This window comes from Struthio camelus, chromosome 12 (assembly GCF_040807025.1).
Source record: "Struthio camelus isolate bStrCam1 chromosome 12, bStrCam1.hap1, whole genome shotgun sequence".
In the NCBI taxonomy this organism is placed as follows: Eukaryota; Metazoa; Chordata; class Aves; order Struthioniformes; family Struthionidae; genus Struthio; species Struthio camelus.
The window spans coordinates 387,117-412,580 of record NC_090953.1 but is presented as its reverse complement, the minus strand read 5'-3'; the positions used below and the strand labels follow the sequence as shown (position 1 = coordinate 412,580).

The window sequence follows — 25,464 nt, the reverse complement described above, 5'->3', positions numbered from 1 at the left end:
TGCCGCCGCCGGTCGGCGGGGCGCGGTGACGGCGCCGGGGGGCTCCGGAGCCCCGGGGCTGGGGGCGCGCGGGGCGGGCGCCGGGCCGGGGCGAGGAGGGGGGGCGCCGCTGCCGGGCCGGGGGCGCGGGCAGGTGGCGGGGCGCGGGCGAGCTCCCCCGGGCGGCGCCGGCCGGGGCCGGGCAGGGCCGGGCCAACTGCGCCGTGGGCCGCGGGGCTCTCTGGGGCCCGCGGCGGCGCCCGGCGGCTCCCCCGGCGGTTGCCGGTGCTGGGCCGCGTCGCCCCTGCTGCCGTGCGGGGGGCGGCTGCGCCCGCTGCGGGTTGCGCTGCCCCCGTCCCTGCGGTGTCCGGGTGCGGCTTCTTGCAGAACTGGTCCGGGAACGAGTTAATGTTTGAATTTGCTGTTCTGACTTCACTTCTCCGCGTTGAACGTCGGTGTAAGCGCTCCTGCCTTGCAGTAAACCCAGGGTAACTTTTGCCTTGTGGCAGGTGGTTGCTCCCTTCTGCCCATCGTGTGGCTGATGGGGTGAAAGCGCGCAGCTGAACCGCTGTTACGGAGAAGTCTGTGCTGTGAATGAGCTCTCTAGCTTGCTCCATGGCACTTATTTTCCTGCTGATGTGCTGCTAGACAGGCTTGAGACTTCTTCATGGAAGTCTTCTGAAAAGTGTGGAAGTGCTCAATTGGTTAGTGTCTGTACTCCCATTTGATGCGTGAGGAAAGGGTATAAGTAGATGAGTAGTCATTCTACAAATAAATTATCAGTGCTGCGGACTGGAAGAATGGATAAAAATTACAGCTTTCAAGTGCTAGTGGGTCTGCAGGTTGCCATATGTGTATTTACAAAGCAAAATTAAGACATTTATGCTTTTAAAATTAAAGACATGCATGTTCAAGTTTGTTTCTGTTCTTTCCTTTGTTTAAAAAACATTGATAAAATTATTTTATACTTCAGTTTGTCAGTTTTTTTAAATTAACAATTACGTTCTCAGAGAAAATTTGCTACTATGGAGTTTAACAATGAAGTAGCAAATGATCCCGTGAAAAAGACAATATTGGGTCTCACTGCTACACTTCCTGTGTGAACAGTATAACATTTGCTCAGATATGGAAATGATAAGCCAAGAGCTTTTACTAAATATGCAAACAGCAGCACTTTCCAGCAGAAAGAACTCCTCCTAGTCAGGAAGCATGAAATGTTTTAGCCATTGATATACTCTCGCTGAGTTTGAAGTTCCTAATAGATTTGCAGTTACTGAAAATGCCTCTCAAACAGGCAGGATTGTACTTTTAGAATTGATTTTGGTATCCTGGTCTTGAACACAATGAACTATGCAAACAGCACATGGCAAGCTTATTTTAATACACTAAGACTAAATAGCTTTTAATTATTAACTCTGCAATAGTTTTGTTTTGAAGCAATTAAGAGTTTATGCCACTTAGTTTTTGACAAGAGTACAACATCACCTTTTGTATTTAAGTATGTAGTTAACCTTTAATACAAAATTCTTAAGATAGTGGCATTAACTCTAGGCGGTTGCTTCACTGATTATACTGAAAGCTCAGTCTTATACGTGTGTGTTTTAATGCCCACAGCAGTTCTATAGAGTTCAACAAGACCTTTCCGGCATTAGTCTATTTAAAATACCAGCTATGCATATACATAAGGATTGCAATGTTGTAGATGCTTAAACTGGGCTAAGGTTCTATAAACTAATTCATCCTTGCCGCCTGTTTGCATGCAGCGGTGCCCTGTGCTCTTCTGACCTCCAGTCAAATGCTTCCCTGGAGCGCACAGGCCTGGTGTCTGGACCTAGATCTGCCTCTTCCCACCTCTTACAGGTGCTGCTGCTAGCGATGTGGTCTGCCTTGTTTGGTTGCTGCATGCCACAAGCAAAGGCAGCTCTTGACCTTCAGCCCTCCACAGGAGGGACTGTACTTCCAAATCATGCAGCTGCACCTGTAAGAGGCTCCATTAATAAAACTAAAAAACTTTCACTGGTTAATGCCATACGGTGTGCAAAGTTAGTATGAGACCTGACCGTGCTCTCTTTTCTGAATTTCTGGTATTTCACAGTGGGGCACAAAGAATAAATCTGCTACTCTGTGAATGCTCTTAGCTGCACAGCATCAAAAATGATCTGCTGGGGAGCCTGAAAACATCTTACTATCTCATTTCTTGTCCCTAAAACAGGGCAGTCTAGAGAGCTGAAGAATTAGTCCCAGAACACTTAGAGGCAAGGCTTACATCTCAATTTCAGGTTGTGTGTCAGCAGCTAATGATTGCCATTAGTTAATTACCTTAACCTTTGGTATGATTGTGTAGCAGATCATAGGTGCCTTTGTTGGGAGACAGTGCAAGAATATCGGTAGTTGTAAGCAGCTGGTGTACGTTTCCTCGTGCATTTGTGGTGGGGTTAGGAAGCCTGAAGATCCTGTACTCAAAACCGTAACCTTGCTTAACTGGGTTCTGCTGTGTGTGTGCGCGTTTGTGTGTGTGTCAGGGCTGTGCTAGTGCTTATGGCTCTCTCAGCGAGTTCAGCTAGTGGTATTAACACTTAATTTTCCTGCTGCGGTTTGTGAAAGGTTGGAGACCTGCAGCACTCTTAGCATGTGGGAACGGGTCTGGATATATGACCTTTAGGAGCAGTTAGCTCAGGAAGCAATGAGAAAGATGTGGAAGCGTGTGTGTGTTCCTCAGCATATATGTTTGAGAAGCAAGCACGGCTGCTGTCAGGTCATCTCATATAGCTCTAGGTTTGGTGTGTGTTGAGCCCCATACAGGAATTTTGCTGGTACTGTTCCTGTGAGAATTTGCCTCACCTCTGGCATATAAACTCTGTGATAGCCCAGCCCTAAAGCTGATTCAGGCCTGGCTGCAAAACCTGATGTTACTAGCCTTTGATACCAACCAAAATAGTATTCCATTGTCTGTTTCCCTTTAAGGGTCACGGACTGTTTGAATTTTAGGTGCCTTAGTTACACCTGTAGCTAACAGTTCTGTTACGTCAAGAGGCTATATCCTGGCTTCACAGAAATCCAGAGAAGAGATCTAGTTTAAACAGAAAGTTGAAAAAGATTTTGATTAAACTGCCACCCCTTCCCCACGCCAGAAACAACCTGTGAGATAATGAGGTTTTCACTGTTAACACCAGGGGGATTCCTGATGTTTCAGTGAGGCTCTAGCTTTTTATTTGGTTCCAGTATGGTGTGTTGTGGCCTATGGAAATAGCTACGGAGCGAGGCAGAGGCTTTTTTCTGGGATAGAGGCAGGAACGTAGAGAACCTGTTGCTTTCTTAGTTCTTAGGGCAAAGGTTTTTCTGCTGCCTGATCTATTTTTCCAGGAGGGAGGGGAGAGGAGGGTAAGCGATTGGAGAGAACAACCCTCCTCCTCTTCTTGCATGGTTTACTTCATTAAATCATCAGCCTTCAAGCTGATCGTGTACTTGCTGCTGAGGTCTCGTTCTGTGCTAGCGTGCTGAAGCAGCAGAGCCCAGGAACGAAGACCGTTCCTGAATAATTTGGGAATCCTACTCTTGTTCTTGTGTTGTATTAGTAGGGTTATGTGGCGCATACAGTGAAAATTGCCTGTACAGCCTGGTCTGCCAACACTGTTACTGGCACCAGTAGAGAGCACTGATGGTGATTACGGCTTTGACCCTTGCTAATTTGGACACTCTTCTGTTCTGGATGAGCTCTGTGCCTCAAGGTGTATGTGGGAGCACCCGGCGCTTGGCTTTGTGTGCAAGCAGAAAGTTGGAGTGAGCTGCCAGTAATGCTGAGGAGATCGTCCTTGGTACGGTAGGAGCAAAGTTTGAGCTTGCTGTGTCGCCTCTCTGGTTTCTGTTGCGTTGGTGTGGGCTCCCCCGGTAGGTCTGGTGCGTTAACCGAGAGATGTGCTGTTGAACTAGTTTCTCATAGGGTGGCTTCAGGACCGTTGTCTGGTGCGTTTCTGCTTCAGTGCTCTCTGAGTACTTACCTATTAAATCTTGTGTGTTTTCTGGGAATGTGCACAGCCTTTCTGCATGGTGACATACTTTATTTTTGCACTTATTTCCAAGGGGATTTTGCAACCAGCTGGATTGCTGTCTGTGTGTTTGATCTTTTGCTTGTTCCCACCCTGCTCAAATAGATTAAGTCCATCTCCCTCCTTTGTTCTCTGTGAGGGGATTCTCTACTGTGTCTACTGTGAAACTGTGCTGGCAGCAGGCAGATGGCATTTGAGCGATCTCCTCTGCTCTGTGAAGAGCTGGCAGAGAGGATGGGGAACTGATGGAGTTGTATGTGGCAGCATAGTGTCCTGTGGTATACTGGCTGTTAAGGGGAAGTGTGCTTCAAAAGAATAGGAAATGCAGTAACCGTTGTCTGAGTAATGCTGGAAATCGTTTAAGAGCCTGAGAAGCAGTGGTATTGTGTCTTGTCCGCTCGTAGGAAGTGCTTGATAACATAAGGTGTTTACAAAGTCCTCTTCTCAAGGTTGCACGTACTTACACAGGAAGAATGCTTTTCACCATTTTATAGTTGGGGGAAAACAAGATGAATGGCAACTGCTTGACATTCATGTATGTGAAGCTTTTGGCAGAGGTGAACAGCTGTGCCCTTGGTGCATACAGGTCATACATACATACTGTGCATTCAAACTGTCACTTGTGCAGCAGACAGTGAGTGCAACTACGTAGGTGATAGTGCAAGACTCGCTCCTTTCCTGCTGTATGTATAAAGCATGGCTTATACCTTGATAATCAGGCTCCATGGTTACACAATAAATCAGAACCAGCTTGTAAACCCAGAAGCCCTGACCTGCAGCTCAGACTATTGCTGTTGCTTTCTCTGTTTCTTCTTTCCTTATCTAAGAGTGTCGCTTTTTCCTTTTCCTTCCTTTCCCAAACTCGCGTGCCTCTCAGACTAGTCTTTCTGTTGTTGTAGGTCCTCTTGAGCTAAGGGAATGAAAATTGAATTGACCTTCCTTCTCCTAAGCTTCATCCTAACTTCTGGAGTCCCGGTTGATGTTTTTGGGCGTACGAGGCCACAAGTGTGTCCACTGTCCCAGTCAATGATTTAAACAGCGGATTGGAGCATGCATCACTGTAAGGTTTAAATTATTTCAACACTAGCAGTGACGCCATCCCTTTCCTACTTGCTGCAAATGGGTTAAATGCACAATGGAGCTGCCTATCTAAAATGGTTCTGGATCTTGTACTCCCTCCCACCCCGAGGGTCTCTTCCAGTAGCACTGACAGGGCTCTCTTCCCCTCTCCTTGATTCTCTGCTTTTGTGCTGGGCAGCCTGTTCCTGGTTTCATTTGCTCCACGTCAGTCCCTGACCTGCCCATCCTGACCTCCTTCCACTAGCATCAGTCCCTGACTTGCCCTATGTCAGAAGATCTTCCTTATCTTTTTTGCATATTATGATTCCAGAGCGGGATGATCGGCCACCAAGGCTGCAATGTCGTCCCTGACGACCTCCAGTGAGGGAGAAAACTCCGCTCCCAGATTTGTTGTCGGTTCCAGGGATGATGAGACAGACTTCCTTGGATCAAACATGAAGACAGACGAAATTGATTTCTTTGAAGATGATGAAGAGGAAGAATCGGTAAGGAGGTCCTGGCGTTCTGGGTTGGAGAATCTGTGCAGAATTCCTGGGTCTCAGCTAGATTTTGAGCGGTTACTGTGGAGGCGACAGGCAGTCAGGACTTCAGGATCACGGAACCAGGCTACGTGGCACGGCCACGTGGAAGGGCTGCGTCATCCTTGATGGGGTGCCACTGCAATGTCATACCGTCAGGCTCAGTGTCTCATGCTGCATAAATTTTAGCCTTTTTGCTTTGCAGGTCTTTCAGGCACAATAGCAAACAAAGTTGTCCTGGCAATTTAAGCCTAACTCTCTTTGTAATCTTCCTGTTTCACTGGAGAAAATTTTGAGGAAAACTGTGGGAATTGTGAATAGGGCAAAGAAGCGTCTGCAGATTTGAAGCAGTTCCTCTTTTCTGTAGTCTGCAGGAGCAGAATGCAGAAAGGAGAATCACCTCCAGCTTTCGACTGCTTTTGGCCCTTATTCTACCCACTCTTCTGGTCTCTCACAATGGCCTTTGTTAGGGGCGTTCGTTCAGAGGTCCTTCTCTTCGCTGAAATTCTCTTGCCTCTTAATGGGCTAATGGACTGTGACTCGTGCTAAACTGCACTGGCATAACCTTAGGACAGTATGTAGTGGCCCTGCAGAGCTTTAATCTACTGTTTTCCTGTCTTTTCTGTTTGTACATGATGCAGCCTCTGAGGGCCAATGCAGGTGTATCCTGTAGCACAGATAGAAAATGTAATGGGCAGTGTATGCTGACCTCCTCTTTAAGGATGGTAAAGTAGCTTTCTAAAGACAATGCAAACAAAACAGTGAATAGCTGGGACTTGTATCTGCAAGACCTGCAGGCAACGCACTGCAATGAGGTAAAGGAACTCCTAACTTTTTGCTCTGGTGATTCCGTTGGGACTTAAAATTTTAAGTTTGTGTGGTGGCGCTTGGTTGGTTTGTTTGTTTTTGAATGGGCTGAGCAACTTATTCTGCAGTGGGGTGGAATGTGCCACACTTTGTTCCTGAGAAAATCATCCGTCCATTCCGGAGAAGCTCTGTTTGGTGCTTTTGGCATATTAGAAGTAACGTTTCCTCCTCTGGGTAAGAGGAGCTGCTTTTCCCTCCTGTGGAAGCTCTACAATGTTGTGTGGTGCTCTGCTGCCTGTTCCAATACAGAATTCCAGACAGAAATTGCATTAAGAATGAAATATATCAGTAGCCCGTGGGAATTTACCTTTAGGAAGAATCCAGTGATATAGTATTGGTGCTCCAGTGATTGGAGTGGCCAGTGTTTGTTGCACTTTTTTAGGTGGTTGAGACTGCTTTTTTTGTTGTTTTTTTAAATCTTTTTCCTTTCCCCTCACCTCAGTTCTTGCCCCATAAGTTGTGATTGGTAAGAGAAAGAGGCAACTATTTTTCAGTCAGAGATGTCAGATTGGAAAACTGACTCTAATAGTCCTGGATAATCAGTCTAGCTGAGAACTGAGTGAAGTGGAGCTAAGGAACAGTGAGAGCTGGGCAAACCTAGGGAGGAGGATTAGAGCCAAGAGTGAAATCTGCTGTTTTTCTCTGTTACGTACTGTGTTCTGCATATGGGACTTGGGGTGCTGCAGGGACTTTGCTTCTGGTTATGTGAGTTGCTGGGACCCTGTGCCAGTGCAGCTGTTATTCACATTGGCTCTCTACTCTTAAGTCTCCATTGCAGTTGCATTATTGACCTAGGAGCCCATATGGCTCCCTTGAAAAATGCACAGTGTTATGTACCTTGATGCTCAACAAAGAGCTATTTAGCAGGTGGGGCAAAGGAATTGGAAGTCCTTAGACTTCCTAGATAATTTTTGCTGTGGACTCTGAGCCCTTGGCTTTGGGAGTCAGTGCAGTAATTGCAGAAGTCTCAGTTTACAGTCTGAAGCCACCATTCTGTGTCTTGTGTAACCTGCAGTCCTGCATGTTTCACTTTAAACGACCTCACTGAGTTTAATCTTGCCTGGGCCAGAATTAATCTATTAAAAATACCCAGTCTGTGTTTAAAAAGTCAGTGATGGGAAATCCACCACAGACCTTAGCCTGTTTCGCAGCTACTGTTATCAGTGCTTTTTAAATGCATGCCTCTTCTCTATACTTATTTAACTGACCTTTCTCCCACTGGATCTTGCTGTACCTCTGTCAGGTAGATGGGAGAGTCCTTGGTACTATTTCTCTTCTACTCGTAGCTAGTGCTGTCATTTCCCCTTTTTTTTTCTCTCAGATAAGCCAAACAGGCCGAGCTCCTGGAGTCTTTTGCTATACAGCATTTGTGGCTCTTTTCTGAGTCCTCCTAAGTCTACCAACAGTCGTCTTTGAGTTATGGGCCAAAGAACATAGTACAGGATTCCAGCCCCTGCTGCTTGTTCAGGTGCCAGATATTTCTTTTTGATCTTAGTGTTGGTGCCCAGTAAGAAGAAGAGATACGTACTGTCTGGCAAAGAAGCAACTGTTTGGGGATGTTTCTTTATGACACCTACCAGTGAAATCTAGTGGGAGCTGGAAGTGTATAGGGGTTTGAGTCTAGCAAGAGCTGGGAGTGGATGTGGTGAGAAGAAAATCCCTCCTTTGTTCCTAGTTGCTGCATTTCTATGCTGTTATAGTTTGAATTCAGTAAAGTAGCTGACCCTGTACTAAACTGCCCTGTGTCTTCCCTTAGCCACCTGAACGACAGATTGTGGTTGGAATATGTGCCATGACCAAAAAGTCCAAGTCAAAGCCCATGACACAGATTCTGGAGCGTCTGTGCAAGTTTGAGTATATCACAGTGGTGATTATGGGGGAAGATGTTATTCTGAATGAACCAGTAGAGAACTGGCCCTCTTGTGACTGCCTTATCTCCTTCCACTCCAAAGGTAAAACTCTGCGTGGCAGGCCCTATCCTACCTGAGATCTGGACAAGGGAGTTTCCGTTCATCTTTTTCTTTTTCTCCCCTGCCACCCTGCATTTCAGGATTCCCACTGGATAAAGCAGTTGCTTATGCCAAGCTGTGCAGGCCGTTTTTGATTAATGACCTTGATATGCAGTATTACATCCAGGACAGGTAGGTGTCTGTGATCCTCTAAAGCACCTTCCCTCTTCATCTGATTCCCCTCCTCAGCATGCTATGCAAGCTTCATCTTTCTGGCCACAGGCAAACAAGGGAGGGTGTGGAGGGGGGACTTTGACAGTGGCTTTTAGGGGTTGTTTCCCCCTAATGTGAGGGAAATAGCTTTAGGGGTGAGACATGGCATGTTTTATCTTCTGGTGCAAATGCTCTGTAAGGAAAGGTCGAGTGAATTAAAAGAGGACATGATCTCACAGGATGAGACTGGCATGGCTAAGACAAAAAGATTGGTCTCCGAGGAAGAGAGCCAAGTAGTGGGATGAGATTCTGGGGCGGAAATTGGAAGCAGCAAAGCCAGGCAGAGAAGGGAATATTGGAGGGTATATACCCCTCCCCTGAAGAGGGTATGTTGGTCAGACACTTCAAAAGGCTTGTCAGTCAGTAAGTTGAAGGGTTAAGTCAATCAGAAGTCAAATGCTAACTTACTCTGGCTATATGAACTGAGGTACGTGACTGTGCTTTGGCTGCAGATGAGAAGTGTTAATACCAGACACCAAACCTCACACCATGTCTTTGGGTTGTGGGCAGCTTTCCTGTGGGTGCTGATAGGCACCATATATTGTAACTCTAGTGAGAGAAATGCAGCTTCCCCGTTGATGTTAGGTGCAAAGTGAGGCATTGGTGATGGGCAGCTGTGTGACAGGGCACCCTTTGAGGGGGCACATTTGGCTAGCTGGCGTTTGCTGAGTATGTTGCTGTGGATTTGGCAGGTGCTAGCAAATGGGCATCTCCATTTATGCCAGGCAGGGGTCTACTCTGGGATATTTCCATGAGGAGTAGGGCTGAGGCATGTCCTGTAGCTTGTGGGTCTCATCTGGAGAACACACACGGAGAAGTATTTGCACTCTGTCTTGAGACTTTCTTGTGCTCATTAGACTTTGCTTTTCCATCAGTGAAAATGAAGCCTTTCCCTTGGTATGTACTGAGGATCTTCCAGACTCTTCTACTGATCCTCATTGTTTTTGTCCTCTACAGACGGGAAGTGTATAGGATTCTTCAAGAAGAGGGAATAGACTTGCCCCGCTATGCTGTGCTCAATCGAGACCCTGATAGACCAGAAGGTAAATGTCCAGGCTCTGCTGAGAGCATTTGCACATACTGTACCATTTAAGGTATTCTGCAGAGACCAGCACTGATAATCAGCTTGAACAGGCCTGATTCACAAGTCTGTCAACTTGACTTGGACATGGGTCAAAGGCCAGAACACTGAAGTTGGCTGACTGGCCAGAACTGAAGGGGTTCAGCTCTGCAGTAGGGCTGTTTGCCCCCTTACCTAATGTGCTGCTGCTGTGCTTTGTCTTCAGAATGCAACTTGGTGGAAGGAGAGGACCACGTGGAGGTAAATGGAGCTGTTTTCCCAAAGCCATTTGTAGAGAAGCCAGTCAGTGCTGAAGACCATAATGTGTATATTTACTACCCAACCTCAGCAGGTGGGGGCAGCCAGCGGCTCTTTCGGAAGGTGAGGGGGACTCCAGCTTTGCTGTCGGGACCAACAGATCCGTGGGTCGGAGAGACTTATGCGACTTCAAGAGGGAGTTTTGCGGCAGGGGAAGGGGGAAGGAAGGTCTTGTGTTGGGGCAGTCTTATACCTTTGTAAAACTTTTAGTTAAATCTCATCTAGTTGGGAATTGCAGAAAGACACGTCCTAGTGCTAGTGCTGACTATGCTTTCCCCATCCTCTGTTTAACCTGTGTCCTGTTTAGCAGTCCTTAAGGACTGTGTCCCTTATTGAACTGCATACTGTCTTTTCCAGATCACTTCTTCAGTTTATCAAGATGACTTTTTTACTTCTGTTCTTGTCCTCTAACATGCTTGCTGCCCTTCTCAGCTTACTGTAGCTTGCAAATGTAATAAAGGCAGTATTTATTCCTAGATTCCACAGGGAATCTGTCTGCTCTTACTCACTTCCTCCGCTTTACCAATGAACCATTAATAACTATGGAATATGATTTTCCAACCAGTTATGCATCTGCGATTAGTGATCTTGAAATGATTGTTTCCTTAGCTTTTACATACAATCTCAAGTGACGTGCTTATTTCTAAAGTCTCACTAAAAATGAAAGCAACATTAGCTCCTGTCTATAAGATTTGTTGCACTGTCCTAAAAAGAAGTTAAACTGATCTGACTATGGTTTGTCATAACTTGTTATATTTCGCTTATTAGCTAGGCTCCTTACCTCCTCTGTCTTTATCTACTGTTTTTGTTCCATGTTCTTCTAGTGATTGGAGTCAACCTAGTGGTCTATAATAACTTTTTCCTCTTTAAAGCCTCGAAAAGGACATACTTAGTGTCTGCGTTTTGGAGTCTCTTCTGTCCTTCATGAATTATTGAGCTATAATAGCTGGAGGTTCTGAGAGATGTTCAGCTAGTTCTTTAAGTATGGGATGAAATTTATGCTGTTTGTTCTTCCATCTAAGGAAAGAAAACCTATAGTCTCTGCTGAGGTTTTTATTCTATGCTTTCAGATTGGCAGCCGGAGTAGTGTGTACTCCCCAGAGAGCAGTGTAAGGAAGACAGGCTCATACATTTATGAAGAGTTCATGCCTACAGATGGCACTGATGTAAAGGTAAGGAAAACCTGGGTAGCTGAAGTTTGGGCAGTCCTACTTAGCAGATTCTGGAGTGTTTGTTTAACCTGTGAGGTGCTGATTGTGCAGCTTGGATCACAAAGTGAGGAGCTGGTATTCTGCACGCCCTAGCAGGAAGAATGTATGAGAGCATCTAATCTTTTTTTCCTGTGTATGCCTGCAATAGAAGTACCTTCTGAAGTCTGCAGTTAGTCTAGGGGTTATGTCAGGTGTAACTATTTCTCTTCTCAGGTGTACACTGTTGGGCCAGACTATGCCCATGCAGAGGCTCGCAAATCCCCTGCTTTGGATGGGAAGGTTGAACGGGACAGTGAAGGGAAAGAAATCCGTTATCCAGTCATGCTGACTGCCATGGAGAAGCTAGTAGCCAGGAAAGTCTGTGTAGCCTTTAAGGTTTGTGTATTTTCTCTCCTATGTAAGCAGAATACTCCCTGGAACGTCTGCTTCAGGACTCAGGCACCTATATTAGCTTGAGTCTATTGCCCTTACGTATCTCTGATGTGACTGTGTTCCTTGCCTGGTGCCAACTCTCTCTACCAGCTGATGCAGTTGTTCCTGCTGGCCCTGGCAGTTTGCTGGTCAGATGAGTGGGAAGGCTGGAGGGCCTACAGCAGATGCCTTCTGTGCTGGCAGGTGGCTGGTGCCCAGCTTACATCTGAGCATTTGACAGCAGATTCTAAGCCTGCTGCTGTCCATCTGATCTGCACTGATCCCTTCTTAGCTGTTTCATGTTCGTGTGGATAGCCTGGTTATCTTGTCCTTGGCCTTTTTCATTCTCCTTTTGACCTGGCTTTGGTGTGCATTTGTGTTTTACTTATAGGTAGGCAGGATGAATGTCCATGTGAGTCTAGGTACAGTTACATGACCTGTTCTGCTTCATCAGCAATGTCAGCAGAAGCAGCACTTGGCTACTTGTTCCTGGCCCCACTGCAATCTGCATCGCGTGTAGTTGTTCTGGTACAGCTGTGGGTTTATTCTGCGTTATAATCTTTTTCCATGCATGTCTGTGCATGCACTGTTTATTTTCTCTACTTCTGCAATCTGGTTCATAACAGCTGAATTTAGAGACAAGAGCAAAAGAGGTAGGAGCTGCTTTCTTATACCCTTAGAGCTCTTTGAAGTAGCACTAATCTGCTTAATACAGGAGTTCTTGGTTTGAGTCCTTGATAGAGCTGTGAAGATGTAAAGGTTCCTCTAAAGGGCCTGTTACTGCTAACTACTTCAAGACTGATGAGACAGGCATGGAATGGAGAACTACTGCAGCAGCTGTGCCTTTGGAGACACCAGTGGAGCCAAATTGGACAATATATGCTGACGGGACCTGTGTGACAGAGTGCCCTCTCAGCCCTGCTTGGCTTGTGCAGCTGCTGTCCTGCTTGCTGTGCTTCCTCACAGTGTGCCTATGAATCCTCTGTTTCTTCATGCAGCAAACCGTATGTGGGTTTGACCTCCTGCGAGCAAACGGCCACTCGTTCGTTTGTGATGTGAATGGCTTCAGTTTTGTGAAGAACTCTATGAAGTATTATGACGACTGTGCCAAAATCCTTGGGTATGTAAAATTCAAGTTTTGGCAGTGGCTAAGGGAACCTTTAGCAAAGCATAGTGAATTTGGAGTCCTGATCGGTGAACGTGGGAGAAGTCTGCAGGTAGTTCAGATGGGGACATTTGTTCAGCAGGGGAACGCCTGGCTTTGGGAGGAAGGAGCTAATTATTTTTAGCCCCTGGAGTTCCTACCTGCATTGGGATTAGCTGTCTTTGTCTATAGCCAGGTGTGTCTTATAGACACTATTGGATGCTGAGCCCAGCTGCAGTATTGGTGATGCGAGTGCCTGTCTCTTTTGGGTGCCCTACCTAGCCCATGGTGTGTTAGATGCCTCTGCAAGGAAGGGGAGGAGAAGCTGTCTGTGGCTGTCCTAAACCTTTCAGCTGGACCACGGGGGAGGAGGAGAACTGAGAGAACGGCATTTCATGTGAACTCTGTGTTCTGATTTCTTTCAGAAACATAATCATGCGTGAATTGGCTCCCCAGTTTCATATTCCCTGGTCCATCCCAACAGAGGCAGAAGATATCCCCATTGTCCCCACAACTTCAGGCACCATGTGAGTACTTGCGAACTTCTCAAAAGGATCCCTTTAATGGCTCCATAAAAGATAAAGTACGAGTCGTGTCCAAGAGTCATACATCACACAGTGGCACTGCTTTCTCCAGCAGCTGTGTTGGTTGAGATACTGAAGACAGATGTCTACAGAAAGGCTCAGTTGTGCTCAGGAAATGGACAATTGGTGGTAAATGAGTTGTAGGAATGATGAATGCAGAGGAGCATTCTCTGAGGGAATTACAGAAACTGCTCATATGGCTTTCAGGAAGCTTCAATTTTCGATCAGCACAGGGAAGGGATTAAGGCATCATTCTACCTGGCTCAGTGGAACCACTGTTCAGCAGACAGCTGCCCAGAGCAAATGGGTTTTAAGCTGCCAGTGAAATGGGTGAAAAAATATTAGCTGAAGTATTCATGTTGGGTGTACACTTGCGAGGCTCTCATTTGATACTGTTGGCCATATTGGCCTTCCACCATAGAAAGCTGAAAGACTGAAGACAAAAAATTCTCTGTGCTCCTGAACATGCTTGCATGAATTGGAAAAAAATAGATGCTACAGAAAAGGTAAACTGAGAGCATGTGTTCATTCTTCCTGTAACGTGGGATCATTTGGATAAAGTTGGCAAATGCTGCACAGCTCACGGGGCTGCTGACTTCTGTTATATCTTGTGACAGTGAAACAGATAGAATCAGTACCCATTTGTCCGGGATCTTATAACAGATAATAGATGGATATTTTAATATCTGAAAAAGCAAAGTCATATAGCCCTTCTGAAATGAGCCAACCTAAATACTGGTTCCTGCAAGTGGCTGATTGCTGCAGACTCTCTCTATATACAGCTATTACGGATTGGTCACAGATAAGACCCTGACTGTATAACCGTTCTTCTGGAACAAGTTGATTTTTTTCCTACGTCCTTCCAAGAGGTGCTTTGAGGATTATGCAAGTTAGGCATGTTAAACTGTGCCTTTCTTGGAAGAAGTTTGGTACAATTCAAAACGCTATATCTGTAGATTCTGTAACATCTAGCCTGTTTCCCATCTGCTGTCGATTTGATTTTTGCGTGTCATATTACGATGCTGGGGTGCTCATGAGCCTGGTAGTGTCTGCAGTACTTCGACTGCTCTTGTAGCCTTAGGACTTGTGCCTGTTTTAGGCTGGAGGATTTCTGTCGCTGATGAGGGAAGCAACAACTACTTTCTGGTGGTAATTCTGTAGCTTAAGGTTATGTTTGAGAGGTGCATCTTGTTTTTCCCCAGGATGGAACTTCGTTGTGTTATTGCAGTCATCCGGCACGGAGATCGAACCCCAAAGCAAAAGATGAAGATGGAAGTTAAGCATCCCCGGTAAGAACCAAGGCAAGAAGACACTGCACTGTTGGGAAATGAGGAGGGCCCACCTGCTGAATCCACAAGCAGAGCGGAAGGGCTGAGTACACGGGAAGCAGTGTTTTTCTATGTTTCCATTCAGGAACTGCTTTCTGCTCCATTGAGGGAGCCTTCTTTTCCCATACGGATCCTGGCACCTTGTATGCGAGTGCTGAAGGAAAGAGCGAAGGTTTGCTAGGTGCAAAAGGAAGTTCCTCACCAAAGGGAAGCTAGTGGCTACTTGCTTTTCTTACCTGAGGCTGAAAACACTTGTTCTGGGGGGATTTCTGAAGTGTAGGGGGGAGTCTGTGGGCCTACTGGTTCTCCTTGAAGAACAGGGCATGAATGCATATATAGGGATAACCATCCTTGTAGCACTGGAACAGCAGAAACTGGATCAGAGTTCTTTGTTGTCTGTTCAGGTTCTTTGAATTATTTGAGAAATATGATGGCTACAAGACAGGGAAGTTGAAGCTGAAGAAACCAGAACAGCTACAGGTGAGGGGAGCCTTCCTCTCTGGGGTGGTTATGTGGGAGATGCAGGTAATATGGATCCCAGTGCAAGGGAATTCTTTGGGAGGGTGGAAACCCTTAAAGGGGCAACAGTCACTGTGTCATTGCCTACCCACTGTGTACGCAGCAGGGTAATAGTATGAGAGCATAGTGGAGACTGCTCCTGGCTAAGACGAAGACTGTAGAATGGAGACAGCCTTGCTGCAGCTAGGCTGTCTGTTGTGGTTGCCTCTGGTGAGAGAACACTCCAAGCTGTGAAGTGGGGGGAGTGTGAGGCATCTATTTGGTCCTGAACAGGGCTGGATTACAGGGTGAGGATGAAGCAGACTGGAATGTGAAAGTTTGTCCTGCTCAAGCTGTGTCATATGAAATAATGTGTCTTTAATGAGTGTGTATGCAGTCCTGATGCTGGCTGGAGCCTTCTGGAGGCCTTGCAAGAGTACGGTGGGTGAGTCTGAACCAGATTTGCTGGGCGCTTGAGACAGTGTCTGCTTTCCAACAGGAAGTGCTAGACATTGCACGGCAGCTTGTGGTGGAACTGGGAACACAGAGTGACTGTGAGATTGAGGAGAGGAAATCCAAACTGGAACAGCTGAAGAGCGTTTTGGAGATGTAAGAGTTAATGTCTTGGGGCAACATGGGTTTGTCTCAGGGCTGTGGGTCAGCAAGGGATAACAAGGAAGCTGTGAGAGAAGGATGTAGAAGCAAGCAGCGCTGTTGATGTCTTGGCCAGCTAGTTCCCCAGAGGCCAGACTCCTGCATCCCCTTTTAGTAGCTATACATGAAAGGTGCCATGCTCCTAACTTTCTCCTTGGCATCAAAGCCAATGGTGATTCTTGTTCCAGATGTGTCCGATTTTTAGCTAGAGAACTCAAGGTGAAGCTGAGCTTCCATTGCTGCAGGAATGAAACTGGAGTCCCCCAGGGACCACATAGATAGGAAGCGTCTTGATAAATTTGGAACAAACGTGGTTTTACGTGAGGTTGTTCTGGTGACAAAAGTTTAACAAAAGGCACCTTGGGAAACGTGAGTGAATGTTTGTGTCCTCTTAGGTTTCATACAGCCAAAAGAAAAGACGATATGGTGGTGTTGGCATGTTAGAAACAAAAGGAAGGTTTCTGAGAGAGCCATAGTTCACTGTGGCATACAGGCAGTGTCTGTGTTCATGCCTGTGGGGTGCAGAAGATGAATTTTCACCATGGTTGCTTACCCTGCTCTTTCTGCTGATTAGAGGTGTAGGTATATTTGTGCTTACATGGCTGGTAGATTGTTTTTTCTGTAACTTCATTAATTCACTTGTTAAAGATGTAGATAGAAATTATCAAAGATTGGTTAAAGCCCCTTTGGGATATGAAAGCACAGAATGATGTCAGCTGAACAAAGCAGGCAAGTAAAGGAGTCTGAATTTTGACAGGGGAGGAGAGGGTTGGGCTTCTGTTTTGTTTTATTTTGTTTGCATGCTGGCTCACAGGTAGATGTTTATGTGGTGAAATGTTTGTGTCCCTTGACAATGGTGTTGCAGGGGGAAGTCAGGGCCTGTATTTTATTTCTGCTGCGTGTTACCTAGGGAGCTCTGGAAAGGGGTGAATGGAATTAATTTGATTTTATTTTTTGGTTTTCCCCTCTCCTTGTGACAGGTATGGACATTTTTCTGGCATTAACCGTAAGGTGCAGTTGACCTATCTGCCTCATGGACATCCAAAAGCTGCAAGTGAAGATGAAGGTAAAGAAACCTGATGTTGCTGCCATGATGTTAAGGCCTGGTGTTCAACAATGTGCATCTATCCCACCTATAAAGGCCCCTGGAGATGAAAGGAGTATTATTGACCCATATCTTGTCTTTGCTGCTGTCGTAGGAAGGGCTGGAGAGATGCACGGTGTAGTGTACTAATACACCCTGGTTGGTGCCACAGGTTTTATGCTTCTGATTTCATGAATGTCAGCCTGTAAATACAGGTGGAACTCCGATAGCTCCAAACAGTCAAAGACACTCTTATTTTGGTACTTGCTGAAGTACCAAAAGTACTCCCCTCCTCTCATTTTTGAGACCTGCCATAGTGAGTGCCTGTTTGTCTCCTAGAAGCTCGTAAAGAGTCTTCCCCATCTCTTCTCCTGGTGCTGAAGTGGGGTGGAGAACTGACGCCAGCAGGAAGGGTCCAAGCAGAAGAACTGGGGCGAGCCTTTCGCTGTATGTACCCTGGTGGCCAAGGTAAGCTTTTTCCATTTATCTCAGGTCCTGTCATGTGACTGCACCAGAATGCCCAGCCAAGTTGACTAATCACCAGCACATACAGGGATGCTCAGACTTCTGTGGACTGTGTGCAGCCTGTGTGACTTGGCGATCATTAGTGTTTCTGTTCTTTTGCGTTGAACCGATAAAGATGAATACTTAAAATGGGCTTTGCATCTAAAAAGCCCTAAGCTGGCTAGAGATTGCTGCTGTGGTTAAGTGTTAGAATAGCATTCTTTCAATTAATGTTCCAGTATTCAAAAAAGAGAAGCCATTCTAAGAAAATGACATTTTGATGCAGCCAAATGCGAAAGTTATATATTGATTAACAAGGAATTTAGGCCAGATGTAGAGAACAGTGGAAATTGTTTTGGAACACAGATAATTCTGTCTTGAGACAGGGGATTAGATGGAGAACTTCCATGTTTTCTCTACCATGATTATGTGACTGATTGCGAAAAGCATCTAGCACACGCATAGATCAACAAGAGCCCAAAGAATAAAAAAGACTAAGAGATTGCTTTTTTCATCCAGTTAAAGAAGAATCATAAGTAATGCACTTCTGTACTGGTCTGAGACCAATACTGGATACTGCTTATCTTTTGACTTCTATGATTATTTAACTTAATTTGAAATGGAATTAATTAATTTAGATTGAATTGGAGAAGATGCAGTACAGTCGCAAAAAATTAAGGCCTGGGAAGGGTGGATTTTAGGGATAGCTTTAAATAGTGCAATGTCTTTCATCTGAAAGATTCAGGGATAAGGGCTATGGCAAAGGGGAGGAATCCAGTGCTGCCAGGTTTTCCTGTCTACTGGAGATAAGCCTTTCTAGCCATTGATCTGGTATAGCAGTGAAGTAATAGACCGGTTCTATAAAGAAGGAAGGAAAATGGTGGACTTTTTTGTTCTTCTTGCCTTCACACGAGAGTTTAATGTTTTCCTGGAAGACGTTCTAGCCAAATATAAGTCACTACCCTGTCTAGGGCAGTGTGACATGTGGTAGCCTGTAAGGTACAGGAGATTGGACTGTGTGATTACCACTGCTGAACTCGGAACAGCTCTTAAAAATGTTTGCTGTGAGACTAATGGCCCCACCTGTGTCTGCACACAATATAGCTGACAGTTTCTGCTTTGTTTTGTGGGGTTTTATATTGCTTCCGTGGATCTTCTTACTGCCATTCTAACGTACAGAATCTCTAAGCGTATGCTATTACGTTTGCAATATAATAAAAGTAGTGAATGACAAACGGACCTGGAGGTATCAAGGTGGTGTTGATACGTCCAGAATGCGGGGCTGTAATAACTCTTTGCTCTTCCTCTAGTCAGTGTGTTGGTGAGTAGTACAGGCATGGCGTAGACTCTTCAAGAGGGTACCCATTACAGAGTCTTGGCGGCTTTAAGGTGACATGCCTCTAATCTCAAAAGAGCACATTTTTAGCACATGTGAGAATAAACTTTCCAAGAGATGAGAAAACTAGTACGGCTGACTGTGCAATGCCAGGAAGTAGAGCAAGACTGTCAGCGCGCAGAGACTAAAGGGGAAGTAGCAGTAGTGATTAGAGGATCTTCATGTCAGGGCCTGTGTGCAAGTTTTGAAGACAGCAACAATGGCAACGTTAAAAGGGCTGGAAACTGTCTGGTGCTGTTGTGGATCTCTGAAGCCAGGAGCTGAGAGGAGCAACTACTGACTTGGACAAGAGGCTGGAGAGACTAGAGGAGAAAATGTGTAGGGGAGAGGATTCTGGGAAAACTCCTGGGAGTAAACTGCAGTATAACGAGCCAAATCCTGAGAGAAGAGACTTGTCTGCAGAGCTCTGGTCAAGTGGGGTGCGGTTACCACCAGGCTGGGCTGGGCCGGGCCCTGAGGTCCTGTCTGTGCCAATCCTGAACACGCTGTTCCACGTCTGGAGAGTACTGAGTTGCTGCCCCCTTGCCTACAGTAGGGCTAGGACTGAGCACATACAAGCAGACTTCAGTCCCTCTGAATCATGGATTTGGAGTTTTCTGCATCAGGTAGTCTTTCATGGAGAGGGAGAGATCTTACTTTGCAATGAGATGCTGTGTTACAGTTTCTGGGTAGTAGCTGGTATGTGGCTGCTTTGTCCAGATATGCAGCTGACTTCTGTCTGCTCTCTCTTCCTGTCTAGTAGGATGTTTCTTGGAGTTGTGAGCTCAGTGCTGGGAGCAGTTATCCCATCTGCCCATGCACTGTGGCTAGGTACTGTGCAAATTCATCAAGGGATCCCAGGCAGCAGCAAATTAGTCACCACTGTTCCATCTCTGGAGGGTCAGACTCAAAGCTGCATGAGTTGCCTTCTCCCGTTACTGCTCTGTATCCTGTGGTCAACTTGGCCATCATAAACAAAATAGTATTTCGTACCACAGGATAACTGCAGCTGTACTGAATATGTTTTGGAAGCCATACTCCTCACTACTGAATGCCTGTGACTGCAGTTCTGACGGCAGCAGTGCCTGCTTTTGCACAGAAAACAAGTAGAAGGAGGGAGGCTTTTTGTGCAGCTTTATTCTGCACAGGGGCATTCAAGCTAGCAGAATAGCTACTGACTGTTGGGAGAGGGTTCCTGCAGAATTTAGGTAGCATCAGACCTTGACTGGTGAATTTGCACTCTCTTTCAGAAATGAACTTTCCCAAGATAAGCAAGACCTGAATCAGATTTTCAACCTTAACACGTTAGCTAGAACTGTCTCTTTTGAAGCAGCCTAAAGGCTGGCTATGAAAGTGATGTATTCTCTCTGTAGCTTTGATACTATGGGAAGGTTTGTTTTCTAAAGCAGTGGGATGCTGCAGTGTATTCAGCTGATAGTTTTGTAGGTGGCAGAAGGCTGATTTTGAGTCTGTTTTCTGTTCCAGGTGATTATGCTGGTTTCCCTGGATGTGGCCTGCTCAGACTGCACAGCACCTACCGTCATGATCTCAAGATCTATGCCTCTGATGAGGGACGAGTTCAGATGACAGCAGCAGCTTTCGCAAAGGTCCTTCCTCTCTTTTGGGCATCTGCTAGTTCTGCTCCATAAGGCTTAAAATATGCCTGTTCTTCGTCACTGGAAATTTTCCTTCAGAAGGAACTGTCCTGAGTGTTTCCTCCCCTCTGGTGGGAGGATGGGGCAGTATGCTAATAGCAAGTACATGGAGCAGTACTGGAACTCCAGCGTAGCTCCATGTATATGTTGCCCTTGGTATAGTGCCCAGGATAGGAATCTGATAGGTGAATGAGTTATTTATGGGGTATTACTTGTGTGTTTGATGTTAGAGCATATTTCATATTGCTGAGTACACAATTCGTATGCAATAAGAATTTCTTTGGTGACAGTTCAGCTAAAGGGGTTGTTTGCTGGCTTATTGGATTTAAAAGGGAATGAAATGTCTGCAGTTCAGTGGGGGGCAGGGGGAAGAAGAGAGGTTTATTTGCAGTTAAAGCCTGAGCCAAGGGGAATCCTGTGGTGACCTTGCTAGCTGCTCTTCAGAGCCTCTGCTGTGTCAGTGTTTTCCAGCAAGCTGAGTTGGCCGCTCAATGATGGCTTAAACTAATCTGGGTCTGCTGCAGACAGACCTGATGTTTGGCTTAGAATAGTTCTAGGAGCATGCCAGAATCGCTTCTAACTGTAGGTGTTCTTGCTGTAAAGCTGCTCCTCAAGGACAGTGGAGATTTCACTCAAGTTGCCTGAAGTCTGGCCATGAAACTTGCAGAAATGTTTGTTGCTTGGGTTGCACGCAGCTGAAATCCTGTCCCGTGCTGCTTTAGGGTCTCCTGGCCCTGGAAGGAGAGCTGACCCCCATTCTGGTGCAAATGGTGAAAAGTGCCAATATGAATGGTCTCCTGGACAGTGACAGTGATTCCCTTAGCAGCTGTCAACACAGAGTGAAGGCACGGCTGCATGAAATCATGCAGAAGGATGCTCAGTTCTGTGAAGAGGATTACGAAAAGGTAAAGCACCTGCATGACCTTGGATCTTTCTGTGTCTGGGAGGAGAATAGCATTGCTCCACTGGATGCAGATGGTAGTTTGGTCAGTCTGAGGTCAGTTCTGGTCAACGTTATAGGATATAAACAGAACATAGGAGGGAAAAGGGAAGGTTTTTATAGGGTAATAATCCCTGCCTTTCTCCCAATGAAAATCCTCAGTGTTATTCCCCTCTTCCCTTCGAGAATGATCATGGTACCTTCCCCTCCCTTTAGGAAGTACCAGTGCATTTTATTTTTATGGATATATTAATAGAAAATGGATTTGACAAGTCTGATTAATGTGTGTATAAATATAATGTGATTGGTTGGCATTTGGCAGGTTTTTTGGAAGATTTCCACTGTGTGGAATCATTATAGGCTATATTAGAGGAAAGCTCCAAGCTGTTGTGAAAGGACTGGCTCCTCCAATGTTATATACTATGTTTTCATATGGGTTAGAAATTGTAATAAATAATCCTTGTTCTATGTGGATTTTCAATGATGACCCTACAAGGGCCTGTTTCTTTGGTGGTAAAACAGAAAACAGTAACCAACGTAGGCTGCTGGAGTGTCAGGAAATTAAGAGGGCATTTTACAAAACAATGGGTCCTGCAATACACTGGGCACAGTTGAATGACGTTTTATGTACACCCTTGCACGTAACTGCGGGGACAAAGCATTTGCACGTCCAATGCACAGAATTGGGACTATATTCAGGAGAGCAGTGATGCTGAAAAGAGCATTGTAGTCAGCTGAGTAGCTGCACGAGAAGACATTGCTTCTTCCATATGACTGGGAGAAAATGGCTCCCCAGTTGCTTCTCTGCAAAATGGGAAGTGGTCCTGGGATAACTTGCTATTTTGGTAGCCCTCAGTGGTTTATTCCCTCCTTTTCCCTCCTCTCCTGGCTGGAAATTTGGACAGCTCAGCTCAGTGCAAATGCAGCCTTGCTGCTAGTACCTGACAGTTCCAGGATGGGAACCATATAAACAGTGATGCAAAGTTGCTTGCTGCTTAGGTCAGATTGTGTCATTTAGAGGTTAAAAACTGACTTTAGAAGCAGATTTAAGAAGCATGATTATAAAAGGAGGTATGATCAACTTTTAAAATGATTTGGCATGGAATAGAATGAGCTTCGACTCTATGAATGCAAACTAAGTATCTTTCTCAGATAATCGCTACTTGGGGAAACAGGGAAGGAATCACATTTCACATGGGCTCATTTTTCTTTCACTGTCTAATCTCATCAAGGTCTATGTTGCTATAAGGCCTACCGAACATGCTTCAGATGCCTGTTGGTCTTCCAAAAATGATGCCTCATCTTTTCAGTTGTCCAGCTAAATGCTCTGGATTTGATTCTAGGACCACTGTATGAGGCTTTGGCCTGTGATTTGCCTATGGGGAAGCTAAGTGGTCGTAATCTTCTTTTTAGGTGTTCAAGCTGATGAATCTTTGAGCTCCTATTTTTGTATGTTGTGGTTCATGACTTGAAGAGAGAAGATTTTGGCCTTGACAGTTGCTAATCCTCCTGCACCCCATGCATATGTCAGTGCTGTGACTGAGGCTGTGAGCACAACAGCCAAATGCAATAGTGTTTGCTTATCCTGGACTCACTGGCAACCACTCATCACTAATGCAGATGAGAAAAAGCAGAGAGACTTTTCAGTCCTCGCCTCCTGTGGGGTCTGTCTTGTTGGGATGTGAGTTCTTGGGGTTTACTGCATACTTCTTGGGACAATCTCAGTTGCTTTGGATGAGGAGTATATCTTTGCAGGATTCTAGACCCACTCTAGAAGATTTTTGGGACACAAACCCTTTTGTGAGCCTATCAGCATCTGATAACAGCAGAATAGAGAGCATGGGCTACATCTAGCATAGCAACCAATAAAAGGCACTATAGCTGCTTCTCTGGCAAGTCCCTGAGAAACTATTTTTTTACAGACTCTGAGATCTAATTACAGGGCTGAAACCTATTACCATTAAGGAACATTTTTCACCTGAAAGAATTGTTTAAAACATCTGGGAGGCCCTTTAGCCCAAGCACTGAGAAGCAGTTTACAAGCAAGGCAAGAAGGGGTCTTGTAGGTGAAGGGAGATCTGATCTGGAAGGAGTAGTTGTTTGCCATTTCTGACTTTGGTCCTGAGGCAGTTCTAAGAACATGCCCAAGTATCTCCAGAACTAGCTTATTACGCTCGACTGGAACACAACTTTGTACCTAATCAGAAAGCAGGGCAGCTGAAAGAGGCAGACATTTTGTTCTCCCACTTTGCAAAGATACTAACTGATCTGTACTGGTATTTTCTCCCAGCTAGCACCTACTGGCAGTGCTTCTCTACTCAACTCCATGACATTTATCCAGAACCCAGTAGAGGTCTGTAACCAGGTGTTCACCCTGATAGAGAATCTCACCTCTCAGATACAAAAACGTCTGGAAGACCCTAAATCTGCAGGTGAGCGTCACAACTGAAAATGGTCTGGAGCAGATTCACTTTTCCTTATATGAACACTTTCCTTATAGCTCCCATACTGGGGTTTATGTACGTGTCTCCCGCAAAGAAATTCTAGAGTGAAATTATGTATGTACTGTTGATGTAGAAGCTTCTATTCTGCTTTGAACTAGTGTTCAAGAGAACTGTAATGTAAAGGAATTGGTAAGTGCATCCTGGGATTAAAGTGAATGTAGATAGTATCAGTGTAGCCTGGAGGAGAGAGAGATACCTGACTTTTTTCAAGCATTTCCTGGAGGGGGGCTCAGTACTATAAATAGTAAGCTTCTCAGTCTTGTTGACCTCTAAGAACTTTCCTAATGACAGTGCAGAGCCTTAAAAAACAGCTGTGGGACATTCACACAATTTGTGGCAGACATCAGCCAAAAATCAAGCAGCTTCACTTTTCTGAAATATTTCAGAAGTAGCTTATGGCTGCAGGTTAAAATACAGTGCACAGGTGCAGTGGCTTCTCGTAGCTAGGATTCCTGTGGGCAGCGTAATAATCAGGCCTTCTGTGCTAGAAGTCAGTCATAGAAGCCATCGGGTCAGCTGAAACACACGTAGTCAGGATGTGAATGTGACTTTGTGTTCACTGTTGTTTAGACCTGCAGCTGTACCACAGTGAGACTTTAGAACTGATGCTACAACGCTGGAGAAAGCTGGAGAGAGATTTCCGCATGAAGAATGGACGTTATGACATCAGCAAGATCCCTGATATCTATGACTGCATCAAATATGACGTACAACACAACTGTGCCCTGAAACTGGAAGGCACAGCAGAGCTCTTCAAACTCTCCAAAGCCCTGGCAGATGTGATCATACCCCAGGTACAGCCTGTCTTGCCTGACTGGGTAATGAAGTCTGTGCTGCCAGTTTCCAACTGTTTCCCTGTCTGTTTTTTCTCGAGTCTCATGCACGTTAACTCTCAAAGCAGTGTATTGCAGATATTTCTCAGATATTTGTAGTTGTTTGTATGTGGCCAAAACCATTTATGACATCCTCTCTAAAAGGGAAGATCTGGGGTTGAGATCAAGGATCAGGTCCTCTTGATGCAAGGCTGGTTCAGGTGAGTTGTGGTGACTCTAGCCTTAAAATGTTCTGTTTCCTGGATAAGGATTCTGACAGCTTCAGGATAATGAACAGGAGATGCAACAGCTTTTCCATGTTCTTCATAGTGCATTACAGGACAGCTTCAAGCTGTATCTGTACACTATAGCAACATTTTCTTCATACAAGATTGTATAGGGGAAGAAAGATTTCTGCTTTAGAGTAAAAGCTTCTTCTAGCAGATCTAATGTCCTTGTTGAACTAGAACTTCTTCAGCTTGCAAAGTTGGCTTCTCACCGAGTTCATGCATGCAGAAATGGCAGGGGAAAAGATGGTGAATATAGAGATTTATTGCATATAGCCATTGTTCTGTCCCACTTCAGGCATAAATGCTTCATGTGCATGGGACGAGCTCTTACCAGCAGGGTCCAATTGCACTTATGGGCAAAGGTGGGCTTCTAAGTGTGT

At 45.5% G+C, this 25,464-nt stretch overlaps 1 protein-coding gene across 21 annotated transcripts in view; it reads left to right on the top strand.

Moving 5' to 3' along the window:
• PPIP5K1 (diphosphoinositol pentakisphosphate kinase 1) overlaps positions 1 to 25,464 on the top strand; it is a 65,115-nt gene that overhangs the window by 86 nt on the left and 39,565 nt on the right. For 3 of the 21 annotated variants that reach the window (XM_009670117.2, XM_009670116.2, XM_009670113.2), the window contains exons 1-19: positions 299 to 5,085; positions 5,416 to 5,590; positions 8,247 to 8,442; positions 8,541 to 8,631; positions 9,670 to 9,755; positions 9,999 to 10,153; positions 11,161 to 11,262; positions 11,515 to 11,676; positions 12,711 to 12,832; positions 13,282 to 13,383; positions 14,643 to 14,729; positions 15,173 to 15,248; positions 15,766 to 15,875; positions 16,901 to 16,986; positions 17,344 to 17,472; positions 20,369 to 20,490; positions 21,261 to 21,443; positions 23,769 to 23,910; positions 24,553 to 24,776. In XM_009670117.2, coding sequence (XP_009668412.2) covers positions 5,444 to 5,590; positions 8,247 to 8,442; positions 8,541 to 8,631; positions 9,670 to 9,755; positions 9,999 to 10,153; positions 11,161 to 11,262; positions 11,515 to 11,676; positions 12,711 to 12,832; positions 13,282 to 13,383; positions 14,643 to 14,729; positions 15,173 to 15,248; positions 15,766 to 15,875; positions 16,901 to 16,986; positions 17,344 to 17,472; positions 20,369 to 20,490; positions 21,261 to 21,443; positions 23,769 to 23,910; positions 24,553 to 24,776 — 2,322 coding nt within the window. In that variant the 5' untranslated portion in view covers positions 299 to 5,085; positions 5,416 to 5,443. Of the gene's footprint in view, positions 1 to 296; positions 5,086 to 5,415; positions 5,591 to 6,264; positions 6,439 to 8,246; positions 8,443 to 8,540; positions 8,632 to 9,669; positions 9,756 to 9,998; positions 10,154 to 11,160; positions 11,263 to 11,514; positions 11,677 to 12,710; positions 12,833 to 13,281; positions 13,384 to 14,642; positions 14,730 to 15,172; positions 15,249 to 15,765; positions 15,876 to 16,900; positions 16,987 to 17,343; positions 17,473 to 20,368; positions 20,491 to 21,260; positions 21,444 to 23,768; positions 23,911 to 24,552; positions 24,777 to 25,464 lie in introns of those variants that run through there. The other 18 variants (XM_068957836.1, XM_009670111.2, XM_068957838.1 and 15 more) reach the window with 16 other exon arrangements.